Source organism: Zootoca vivipara, chromosome 2, assembly GCF_963506605.1.
Source record: "Zootoca vivipara chromosome 2, rZooViv1.1, whole genome shotgun sequence".
NCBI classification, from domain to species: Eukaryota; Metazoa; Chordata; class Lepidosauria; order Squamata; family Lacertidae; genus Zootoca; species Zootoca vivipara.
The window spans coordinates 109723938-109737011 of NC_083277.1; the positions used below are offsets into that span (position 1 = coordinate 109723938).

The following is a 13074-nucleotide window of genomic DNA, read 5'->3' on the forward strand; positions in this document are numbered from 1 at the left end:
CAAAGGCTAACTAGACTAACTTGTACAAGGGCAGCAAAAATGTTATGGGACATATCACCATTGCCCCATATCTCCTCTTAAGTAAGAATTGGACCTAAAGAATAGGAACAGGAGTTTTGACCATGAGCTAAAAATACTGGATCCTGAGCAGAAATGAGATGGGAGAACTTCCCATAGTCTCAGAAAAGGCCTTCTGAGTATTATTATTTTTGTCATTTTGCCAACAGAGAAGATTACCCAGCTAGCTGACCATGTTGTCTCTATAGTGCACTGAATGCAAGACTAAGCCCCTTCCTAATCCCTTATGCAAACTTCCATATCTTGGATACATTCCTGTATCACAACAGAAATAGTGACACTGCAGGCTGAAATCTGGTCTAGTTAACTGCAATGCCCTTTAATGAGATACTGTGGCCTAATTTGCATGTCAGGCTGAGCCAAACCATAGCTTAGTGTGCATGTGTGAGCTCCCAGAGAGGAAATTGCAGCCATTTTGCTCTTCCCTGGTTGTTCTGCTGCAATACCACACTAAAACCATGGCCTGGGCTTAGCACGTTGTCCAAACATGTCGTTCACAGTTTAGCTCTCCCAGACAAACCTCGGGCCAAATACTGTAGGACAAACATTGGTTTTAGATGTGTGGTTAGCCTGGAGAGAATTAAACCACAAGCCTGGGTTTGGACAACATGCTAAATCAAGCCATTCTTAGTTCAAAGCAGCACAGAAGAACAACCAGTGAGAAATAAAGCAACTACAATCTCCTTTCCTGGAGCCTACAGGCTTGCTTGTGCTCTGCCGCAGTTTGGCTTGGCATGATGTGTGAACCAGGCCACTGTGTCCAATCTTCTTCATCCTCTGCTGAGCTGCTATGCAACTGTGTATTTTAAGCAGCTAAGTGGTTCATAATTCAACAAGTTGCAATTCTCTGATGTGAAAATATATATAATTGAATAGTTTTTACCCCCCCCCCCCAAAAAAAACAACAACAACAGGCTACTGGGAGAGCATTTCAGGGACAGAGTTATCACAACAGATTTAATAAAGGTTAGCAGTCAAGTATTTAATTTCTGCAGGCAGCACATTCAGTTAACAGCACTGATGTGGAAAAACTCAGCATACAAGTTTACTTACATCCATGCAATATTGTAAGACACACAGATTGAAAGTATGCAATGTATTGCATGTTCAGTGAGTTTTGTGCACACCAATGTCATCATTAGGTAAATGTACAACCATTCAGAAGAATATCATATTAATTAAAAGCATCCTGCTGAGCTGTTCCCTGACTTCTTAAGCAGAAATGCTTTATGGTGTACTGCAATTTGGGTAAGGGAACTGATGTCTTCTCCATCACTGTACCAAGATGTACAAAACAGAAAGACCTCCCTCAGAACAGCAGGCAGGATAGGATTTAGTGTGCATTTCGAAGTATATGCTAGACACACTCTTGAGGGCTCATCTGATCAGTAATAGCACATACTTCCGTTTTGTCCATGGGCTTATTCTCACTCTGTGGTGGCCACAGGGAAAATCCTCAATAAATGCGAAGGTCTGATCATGTCAGCCTATGGTGAGGCAGCTGTGCACAGAATTCAGTCTGGGTTGATCCATGCTGGATTGGGCTGCTAAGTACTCTTAAATAAATGAAACTTGGCATAAAATAAAGCTTTTTCATACAAGCACCCTGTGCTAGAGTTGCGCAAGAGTAAGGCCTCAAAAATCCATGCAACGTTAATAGATTTTAGAAATGGCCCCTCTATCAAACCCAACTTAGGTGTATTAAATGTTGACAAAGTGCCGATTCTGTGGTTGATTTCAATCCTATTCTTGTGAAGTGGCTTCTTGCCATGAGCTCTTAAGCCTGAGACAAATAAACTTCAGATCTACTGTGCTGAGTATATCTGACTGTGGCTATATTTTTAAAATGCTCAAAACTTACCGAGGTAGCCGCATGTTTATGTCTACCTCTGTGCTGAAAATGTAACAGTAGAAACGTTGCTCCTATGTTAACTGTGCTTCATATTCCCAAGATTGCACTTACAAGAAAGAGCTGTATTTCATAGCACCAATTTGACATTAGCTATTCAGCAACCAAATAGCTGGCTGTTCCAATTTGGGACCATATTTCACCATTGCTTTAATGAGAGTATCTTCCATTTGAAGAAGGCATTATTTATGCTGATGGAATTTCAAACAGGTAAATCTCCCAAGTTTTCCATTTTAGAAAATGAGTTGCATCCCAGTAAGAGACAAAGACATCAGCAACATACAGGTTAAAAGAAATAAAAAGAAGCAATTAAGAAACACCAAACAGCTACACATTGCTTGCCTGAAACCAATTAAGCCAAAGCAGAGAGCACATTGAGACACAGCAATCCCCCTGGGATGCAGGGGGATCCTTCGGAACACATTAACAAGAAAACACATACAGTGGAGCCAAACAAACCCTACAAAAATTCATACAGCAGCACCAGCAGCAAGGAGCACCTCAGAGCATCAAAAAACTGAGCCTGGGGTATCCAGATCTTTAAATCCCCCAACAAATGTGTACACGTAGCTGGGAAAATGGTTCAGGCCTTAAATATGCTTTAAAATTGGGTTGGGGGGGGGCTGGGGCTGGGGATGTAATTCCTGGTCTACCAGTCAGGTGGGATAAAGCAATATATATCAATAAATAGCCTTGTTATATAGCCACTCACATAGTCGCCTATGATGAGTAAAATATCAAGGGAGTGAAGCTTTTGAAAAGCTTTCCTCATCCCCACAAGTTAGGCCGTTATGCGGAAGGCTGCATCACAGCCTTGTTGGATAAATTTAAAAGAAGCATGGCGATCTTTTTGGCTGGATAAGGGATAGACATCTGCAACACAACACAGGACATGTAGGCTACAGCAATCTCTTTGCTCACCCAGCAGTGAGAACACTTAGTGTAAATAGCAGCCACAAGCATAAAACAACACCCATGTGCATAACAAAAAGTGCCAGGTTACTGTGCACATCTTTCATGACTACTAGTGTAACTGGGATCCTCTCTCTAGGCCAACGGGCTCGCTTTCCCTCACCATGGGTAGGCCTCTACTTCTAGTGGGCAGAGTTTTTAAACTGTTTGGCCTTTGACACTGGGAGATTTCTAAACTTTTGACACAAAAAAAGAAGACGTGAAGCCCTTGGTTTTGCTGTCCGCACCCCAGCTCCTACCTATTCGAGTATTGGCAAATACATCGGCTAGTGACCCACTGGTCCCTTTGCCTTCTCCATGGGATAGTGTAGAAGATGCTGATGAAGATGTGGATGACCCCTGAATAGATCGGTTGATCCATGACTCAGCATTCTGTAAGCTCTGATGCAATGCAGCAGATAGAGCAGCCTGGCGCCTGAGCGACCCTTCATCTTCGGATGCAGAAGACGTGTCTGTGGGGGATCAGAAAAGGGAAGCACACCGCACTTAACATGCTCTCTTTGCAACCGAGGAAACACTGGCAAAGGCTCCGTAACACCCAAGGCAGAGTGTGTTCAAACATGGGCCAACATGGAGGGGAAGCTGGTAGCAAGCTGCTTCCCCCCCCCCCCCCCGCTCCAGTGTGAGCCAGCTTCTTCCTTACTACAAAGGAAAAAGCTGGTACAAATATTCCAAACCCAGTAAAACATTTAGCCGCCCACCCATCCTTAAAGGTAATGCGTGCCCTTGTAGGTCACAACCCTGCTCTTTGCATGCTATGGAACCTGGCTGCAGTTTTCCCCGACGGCCAACAATTCTGAAATGGAAAACATCAGTATCAGCCCATCTCCATGGAGAGTTTTGGGAATAGGCGTTCTGGGAAATTGCCTGTGTTCTGCGATTACTGGCTTGCAGGAGGACACAGATGAAAGAGAACTTCTTTACAATGCCCAAGGCTGTATACATGTAAGAATTCCTTTGCCACTGTTTTTTCCATACAGAGAAAATCAGCATCAGTAGAACAGACTCTTGGTTACAACAGGGGACTCTAAATAATTACAAAGAGTGATGGAAATAGATATTCAGCTATCCATACAGTGCCACTGGTGTAAAAGATTTTTTCTGTTTGTGCATCTATTTGCATGTGTACACAAACATTTGCTTGAAAACACCACAGCACCTGCCTGTCGATAGCCTGAAAATGTAGGCTGCCTATAACTGCAATTTGCAATAACAAGGTATAATTGGTTAGGGAATACCAAATCATCAATTTGTCAAATCTTGATAATATGAAAGGAAAAGAAAGAATATACAAATGTTAATACAGAGATCTGCAGATAATGTATGGGTTTCAGCATACCATGGGGGACATCTAGGAGATGGCACAACTGAATGAGCAGAGGCCCCATATGGACATAAACCTCTAAAAAGGCATTCATCTGACCCATCAGATGGAAGACCAGACATGTAGAGCTTTAAAACAGAATGTGGCCAACAAGCTATATCGGTATGATCCTGAGGCCCTCCTGACACAGATGGGAAGCAACTCAGTCAGCCTCAAATGTCTTATAGTGATGCTGAAGACAGTTTCGAAGGGGGGGGTGTCAAAATCTCTCTCACCCATAAGATTATGAATTCATTTGCACATATGGGGCAAATCTGCTTCCTTGTTCCCACACAACAGGAAATGTGTTTGAATACACATATATTTAACTATAGATTATCCTCGGGGGCCCTTCCAACTCTACAATTCTGTGACTCTATGAAATTCAGCCAGTTGAAAAATGTAAAAACCAGAGAAGCAAATGTCAGGAAAAGTGAGGTATAGAGGAGTTCAAAGGAGAAAGCTGTGACCTCTTGGCCACTCAGCATGAAACACAATACTTTTCTTCATCCTCTATAAGCTTTGGGGAGAAATGTGAATGTAGGAGGTTTTGTTGAACATGGGATTTGCAAAAAAGAATTTCCTATGTATGAACCTATGAAGTTGCCTAATAGTCAGACTACTGATCCATCAAGCCCAGCCTTCCTCAACCTGGTACCTTCAGGATGCTGTTTGGCTACAACTCTCATCAGCCCCAACCAGCATGGCAAATGGACAGGATGATGGAAGTGGCATTCCAGGACATCTGCAGGTCTTCAGATGGGGAAGGCTGATCTAGCCCAGTGTTGTCTACTCTGAACGGCAGTGCCTATCCAGAGTGACGGGCAGAAAAAGATATCTCCCTTCTGCTGCTACTTGACCGTTTTATCTGAAGGTGTTGAGGGCTGAATGTGGCACCTTCTGCATAAAAATAGTTTACTCTGCCCCAGAGTTACAGCACCTTCCAATATGAATAGCAAAGTCTAGCAAATGAATGTCCAGAATGCGTTGAATGTCAATATACATGTGTTAATGCTGACAATCCCAGATAATTTTGAAAAGGTCTGAAAATTCAACAGACACCAGGAGATTCGCTAAACACGGTTGCCAGCATACTCATTTGAACATCAACATAACAGTAAATTTGAACTCATTTGAACATCAACATACAGTAAATTTCAAACATTAATTGCAACACAAGGAAGTGCCATGGCAAGATAACGAAGCAAGAACCTGAGTAAAGCGACCAGCTGCATCTCAAGACAAGAGCACAGTCCTAATATCCCAAAATTGTGTATTGAGAGTGCCAAAGCAGCAACATATTCACACTGCCATGTGTAGTAAGCCCAGCTAGCCTAAATTACTTGTCAAAGAGGTAGCAAACTCCGAGTGCAGCAGCAAACTGAACAATGCACCATATAGTAGGGAATTTTGCACCTGTAGAAGAGACAGATTAACCCAAAGCACATTTGTCAAACTGCCTGTACTGCAGCTCTGACTAGATACTGAAGTGTAATGAAATTTAATGCCAATAGAGTTGGGGGTTTTTTTTTTTAAAAAAAGGGGTACCTCTGTTGATTAAGACGCGGTAAAGCAAGATTTCCTGCCTGTTACCAGTGTCAACATACTTCAATTAACCAAATTGTTTTCAATTATGTTGGTTTAGGTTTGCAACCTAAACGCTGTACAGTGATTTAAGACCTGGCCTTAGAAGGGCTGCTATCAAGAATAAGGTCTCCATTTCCTTGCGATCTGTGACTCACAGATACTGTATTGTTGGTACAGGAAACTATGCTGCACTTGCACTGGTCTTGCCAAGAAGAGGTGACTCTTAGACCTAGTTCCTTCCCCAAAGACTGTTCCTCTTTGTAAATGGTGCATGGAAAGGACCCATGTCTTGCTTCTTTAACAACTGTAGAGAAAATGTGCCCAAATCTAGAAGCGCCAACCAACAAGTGGCTGAGAATACTTTAGGTGCACCTAATAGCGCAATGCAACTAATAAACTTTCCAAGTTACCTCCCATGAAGCGAGAGACGTTTCCTTGAACAGTTGACCTCCAGCTGGTAAGCTCAGAATTCCTGACAGCAGCCCTTCTTATGCATGTAAAATTCATGGCAGGCAGGCAAACTGGCAGGAAGTGGTAGTGAAGAGAGGGAAACAAAGCTTTGTTTTGTTTTTTTGATGGGCAAATGGACCCTGGGAAGGCCACAGGAAGGGTACTGCAGAGCTGGCTCAATTGATGTTAAGTTCAGAAGTTGAGAAGAGAGCTGAACTGTGCCAGTGCCAGCCTCTCCACCAGGGAGATCAGGGCATCCTACACTTGGGGACGGACGGACCCATTTAACCTTAGAACACCACTGTGGAGTAACATTGCAATTGAATTCATGTCTACTCATAACTACATCCTATTGAATTCAATGGGGCTCACTTCCAGGTAAGTAGGATTAGAATTTTATCCTTAAGTTAAATGATGACTGGCGCAAGAGTACCCAGTAAGCAAGGACAAAAGGCTCCCTCCCCATCTACTCCAGCATATAGAAATTGCATGCAGAAGATTTAATCTAATTCAGTCTAATCATGGGGAATGCACTTATTTTTTTACCACATTCCGAAACAATCTCTGCTCATGAGATCAAGTGGCTGGCGGGACACAAGTAAAAAAAGCTTTGTGCTTTCATTTGACATCTTGACTGGCAACTGATAGATATTTTGCAGTCATGTGACTCAATAGATTTGCCTAAGCCAGCACTCAAATATATATAAAAAAGGTGCTTAAATGGAACACCACAATTAATACAGCCATCAAAAATAAATGCTGAATATTTTTACCATGCAAAAAGCAAAGTGATAGATTTTAAGCTTCAAGGCTGGCAAAAGCCTTTGCAAAGTTAATTCTATATGCATCTTTTGCAGGATTATATAACCCAGCTACTAAAAAAAGAGGCCATATAAATAATTAAAACTTGAAACAGGCTGTGCTGGAGAAAGAACTCAGGGCTGGCAAAGATAATGTGTTGCTGGGCATAAAAGTGCACCTCCCTTAAAAAACCCCCACAAAATTTCTGTTGAGCTAGTCAAGAACAAAGTGATAAACTATTAGGAAAATACTTGATTCACTAAAAGCATCCTGTGTTAAATTTGGCTTTTAATAGACTGTGGAGAATTCAAATCACTGGGTGGGAAACATTCCATGTCTGCCCAGCATTCCTAGAGCTGAATGGAAAACATGGAGTGGTAAGTTATTGTAGGGACTATTGCTATATGATAATCAGGTATGGAAAATATCCGCACCCACTGAACTGATATCTAACATCTTTTAAAGTGTCGCATCCTAGGCTTGCCTATAAGTTGAGTCAGCTACATGATTTAGTATCAAAGTTGTTTTTTAAACTCCTAGCTGTATCATTTCACTAAAGCTAATAGTAGCTTTAAAAAGCATGTCTTGTTAAATCATTTCACTAAAGCTTGTAGGCTGCTTTAAAAAGCACATCTTGTTTAACTTTGACAAAGTTTTAAATTGTAGGTTGAATAGCATGCAACTTTTGCTCAAAGGAGATACAGTAGAACCTCAGCTTACGCTACCCTTGGGTAACGTAAACTTCGGGTTGTGAAAGCTGCAAACCCGGAAGTATTCTTCCAGGTTTCACCGCTCGCACATGCGCAGAAGCACTCTACATGCCACACGCATGCGCAGAAGTGCTCTATCGCACTGCGCGCATGTGCAGAACAGGCACCTCCAGTTGCGGAAACCTTGGGATCCGACCGGAGCTCTGGAACGGATCCCGTCCACAACCGGAGGTACCACTGTATTCCCAAAACAGGCAGATGATCTTTCTCCTGAGACACACACACACAAAAGATCATTCCTGGCTTCATACCTCATGGATCACATCATAACTTAGTTTTCCTGGTTGGTTAACCAATACAGTATTAAGGCAGAGATCTCTGGTTCAGCTATAACGGGGAACTCTGGTTTAATACAAGCCAGATTCTTTGCACTGAGACTGGCATTTGGCAAAAGGAGGAAGGATGAGACAGAGGAACAATCAGCTCCAACAGTCATTCCCAGCTTCGTAGACCAGGAAGCTGGAAAATATCTAAATTGAGCATTCTCCCCTGGGAAGCACACAGAAGACAGAGAGCCTGCACCTTCATCCCACAACCCTAAACATTCTGCAGAAAGAGGGGAGGGAGATGCAGGCTGAAGCTATATAGCACTCCCATGAAAGCATCCAATATTTCCTAACCCTAATCCTAAACTGGATTCATGGTTCAAATGGTAATTTTAATTTGCAATGTCTGGGTACGGTCTGAAGGTGATTACCAGGGAACCACACGCATGCTGCCCTGCGTTCTCTGATGGGAGGCCGCCAGGATATATAAATGTAGGTAAATAAGTAAAAAACAATCTTTTAACTCTCACAGGGCCCTTCAACATTACCTTAGCAGCGTGGCAGCAGCTGCTGCGGTGCCCACCCTGCCTGTGCCCCTCTGCCAACACACAGCAGCAGTTCCTGTGCTGCTAAGACAACATCAGAAGGTTCCTTCGGCTACAGAAGGAAATGTGTGTGAGGGCAAAAAAATAAAACAAAGCTTGCTGGGTAACAAATTACGAGTAAAAAGATAAGCAAATCTGTTTCATTTCATTTAAACTCTTATTATCTAAAATATTTCAAAAGGCCAACTCAATTTCTCCTCCCCATGTGGACCTCGGAATAATATTTTAGAATAGGAACAGGAGGTCCACTCTCTACATTTACAATAAATGGATGCCTTGATTAAGATGAAACTAGAAAATAAAAATGAACTGCAGGCCTCTGGTTCATGTTACGTCCAGTCTATAAAGTTCAACACCCCCCTGCTGCACATGTGTCTGGTTCAATTTTGCCCCACATGGGTCCATTCTGGCAGAATAGCAATGGGTGTTGAGGGTCTATAATCCTCCCCCCCCCCCAGTTTTTCCTGCAGGGGGAACATATTACATTTAAAGCATCTGGTCTGGTAAAGGTCAAAAGAAATGCCCATGAATACATTCTGCTTCAGTCTTCTAAGGTCCTGAGCCCAGGAAATTCTACTCCTGAACCATCATTTGAGCATTCATGTGTTCAGCCTCAAAATTACCCTCAATCACCTGATTTAGACACAACAGAAAACCATGCTTTCCTACAATGAGAGAATGATAAAGCAAGCCCCAGGCTTGGATGCTCCCCACCCCCATGCCTAAAAGAAAAAGCAGCTTTTGGCTATAAACTAACTACAGTTCCCTGTGGCATCTGAACTCAGAAACCGTTTTAAGCAGAGGATAATCAATAATGTTGTAACTAGATTTCCTGTCTTGGCACGAGTTTGGACAAGGTGACCTTTGACATTCTTCTCTAGGGTTCTATCTGATGCTGTAGACCAGCCCTTGACAACCTGGTGCCTGACAGATGTTTTGGACTACAACTCCCAGGTGATGGTTGAGCTGATGGGAGTTGTAGTCCAAAACACAGGAAGGGTACCAAGTTGGTAATGGCTGCTAAGGAGTATTGCCCAATGGAAGCTCATTCCACATTGAACCATTAGTTTGTAAAGCGAAGCTCCATGCTTTGTGCTGCAAGTAGGTTTTTGTTGTGTACACTACTGTTATGTCAGTGTTTTTTTGCAGCAAACAAATACACTATAGATGATACACAGATACACACTGATGTATGCATGTGCCTGGAAAACTTTATTGGGCCAGGTTATCTAGATACTGTACATATAAAATGGTGTTTTAATGATGTGTGTGTGTGCACATGCAAAAACTAAAGGTTTTTGACCCATAAAAAAGATTAGAGAATTCATATTTAGACAATGCCTTTATTTAGGCCACCCATGACATGTGCATATATGTGTGATGTGCATACTATGCATGTGCTGCAGGGTACTTTATGGTATACTGGCAGCAAACATATTAGCATAAAACATGGAGCTGCCCTGAGATCACAGAGCACTTGGTTCCTCTTCCCTGTGAATTCAGGCTGAACAAGTCTCTTGTTTTGGCTCCAAGGAAGTGATATCCTCCATTAAACCTGTCATGTGCTGTGGGTTATGGTTATGCCTTTAAATGTTCAATGTCTTTAAAAACCACTACAAGCCCTACTGGGAGTGGTTAATGAACCTTAATGCTGTCTTTTTCTTTGGATCAAATGCAGAAGACTGCACACATGGGGAGGGGGTTTGTAGCATTTAGCCCAGTATGAGGGCTCCCAAGTTCCTTGTGGGTGACCTAATTGTGTAGAAATTCAGATTCTTTTCAGAGGACTTGAATTACTGCCATCTCATTTCTCAGTGTGAGCCTGAATTCATTCCCTAATGTCATGAGGTTATATTACTTCAGCATCTCTATTTGTAGGGGTCCTTTGTGTGCTTAGATATTACTCAGTCATGTGGACCAGCATATCAGCAAACAGCCACATGTACAACAAGGATTAAAATCCTAAGGATATTTCTCCTTCGCCCCCCTGTGTGTGAGTTTGTAGTCAAGCCTACATTGTGCTTTTGACCGAGTAAAGTTGGCTGCAGCAGAAGCATTAAAAGGCCAAGGTGGTAGTGATTTCTAAAGGCATTGGGTATAGACATCTGAGCTCATGAAACTAGTTTGTTTAAACCAGGATTTGTGAATCTGTGGGGCATTCAGATGATGTTGCATTAGTTCCAACCAGCAGTGGCAATGGCCAGGGGTGGTAGTTGTAGTCTATCAGTGTCTGGAGAGCTACAAGTTCCCAATTACTTGTTTAAACTATGGTTAGTGAGAACAAGCCAGGATCAAACAGTGGTTTCAGATGTTAGTTTATTCTCACTAGAGATTAAGAGTCTCATGCTCGGAGTGGATTCAGATTTTGGAAGAGGCTACCCACAATTACAACCTATCCAATGTTATGGTGGGGTGCACCAACAGAAAGTTCAACTAAACTTACACATGACTTCTTATTTATGTAGTGGAAGTTCCACTGCCCAAATGCTGCTTAAAGCTCATGAGCCAAGCAATTATGTCTCCACCACTTTGATCACCATTAATCAGCTATCCTGAGTAGTGCTGTCAAGGCTGATCAAAGCCATAGGGAGATTCCCTTTTCCCAGGGCTGCTGTCTGTCCCCACTGACAGTTAACAGCTGGCTGGCACCATGAACCCCAAATTCCTGTTAATCAAACACCCAGAAGACTGACAGAAATGAGTGTCCCCAAATCCCTGGCACATTAATGAGGATTATTATGCTGAATAAGCTGCTCAGCTCTAATATTGCAAGTTTACAATAAGGGGAGCAGTAATTGCTCCTGTGAATAGACTGTTGACTGTACAGTATGCAGAATTTTTTTCAAATGCATAATCAGGGCCCATAAAATTGTGCAGCTTTCCCTGAATTCCACTAGAATGGGAGCATCTGAATGCTATCTTTGTACATTTACTAGCTCATTAGTCATAACGGTGTGTTCAAAAGCAATTAACTTGACCCCACAGTGGCTCTGGAACTTGGGTTCAAGAAATGTCAAATAGGGAAGAGTTTAGCTTCTGTGCTGCCATCTAGCTCTGCTCAAAAGAAGGAAATGCAGACCAACCTGCCACATCAACCAAGGAAGCCATCTTTCAACCAGGCAAGATGATACTCCTCATGGCAAACTCTCTGGAAGGGCCAGATGGCAAAAAGGTGTGTGGGCCAAAGCTAAAACAGGGTGAGGCCAAAGGAAGAAAGCCCTTTCCAGGGCTAAACTAGAAGTTTTGAGGGCAACCTAAATTAATGTCCTAAATTAACTTGAAGGGCAATCCTAATTAGTGTGGGGTCTCCATTTATTTATTTTTATCATCAAAATGAATTGAAAACGAATTGACAATAAATGAAACTCAAACTGAAAATTAACTTGTAGATAATTCAAACTCCAACACCACCCAATGTTTACTTTTCTTTTTTTTACTACATCCTAGGTCAATAATTAGTAAGATGTGCAAGATGTTCACTTGGCCACAGATAGTCCTGAAGACTTTTAAAGTTGGTTAGTGATTTGGAGCTGCGAAAAGGATGTGGGGAGCTCACTACTTCCAATTTGGTGCCAAGGCTTGCCATGTCCATGTGTTAATTTCTGATCCTCTCAAATGATTGTCATGTGCTCCCATTAAAATTCCCAGAAGCACACTGAGCTCTTCTGCTGAACTCTGTGTAGTCCCCTTACCCTCACAAGCCTGCCTATGCTGCTATCCTTACTGCTACATCTGACTTTTCATAGAACAACACCACTACTTCTGGTAAATATGGTAGGGGGCTGGTGGTCAAGATATGGGCCCCACCCCGACTATAAAACAACTTACATTGTAAAAATGCTGAACAGCTTCGCCCCCGTGTCACTACAATGCTGATTCCCCCCCCCCATTTTACTTGAATGAGAAGAGTGTAACACCCAGACATTACAGGATTGTTGGCATGAGCGTAAGCTCACTAAGTGTGTAAACCTGTTGTTACACAGCCCTTCACTTCACTCATGGAGCAGCCTGAGAAAAAGAAATGTGTACTCATTAATGTTTGATAGCAAAACCACCAGGATCTGTAGCAAAGCCATCTGATCTCTTTTATTGGAGATCTCAGTAAATAAGGACCACCTCAGGCCACTCTATGAACAGGAAACTCATGCCAGCCACACGGTAAGTGGTTGTGGTTAATGTTTAAAAGCCTGCCTGGAAGCCCTGCCCTTCCATATGAAAGCCCTGTAGCCTAATCCAGTATAATCTGATGAGACAGCAGTGAGAAAAATCAACT

The 13074-nt window shown here is 42.5% G+C and overlaps 1 protein-coding gene across 3 annotated transcripts in view; it reads right to left on the reverse strand.

Moving 5' to 3' along the window:
- Positions 1-13074, reverse strand: part of DIP2B (disco interacting protein 2 homolog B) — a 175324-nt gene that overhangs the window by 48696 nt on the left and 113554 nt on the right. For 2 of the 3 annotated variants that reach the window (XM_035103797.2, XM_035103798.2), the window contains exon 5: positions 3199-3411. The exons of the other annotated variant lie outside the window; for it this stretch is intronic. In XM_035103797.2, coding sequence (XP_034959688.2) covers positions 3199-3411 — 213 coding nt within the window. The remainder of the gene's footprint in view (positions 1-3198; positions 3412-13074) is intronic. 3 annotated transcript variants of the gene reach the window in all.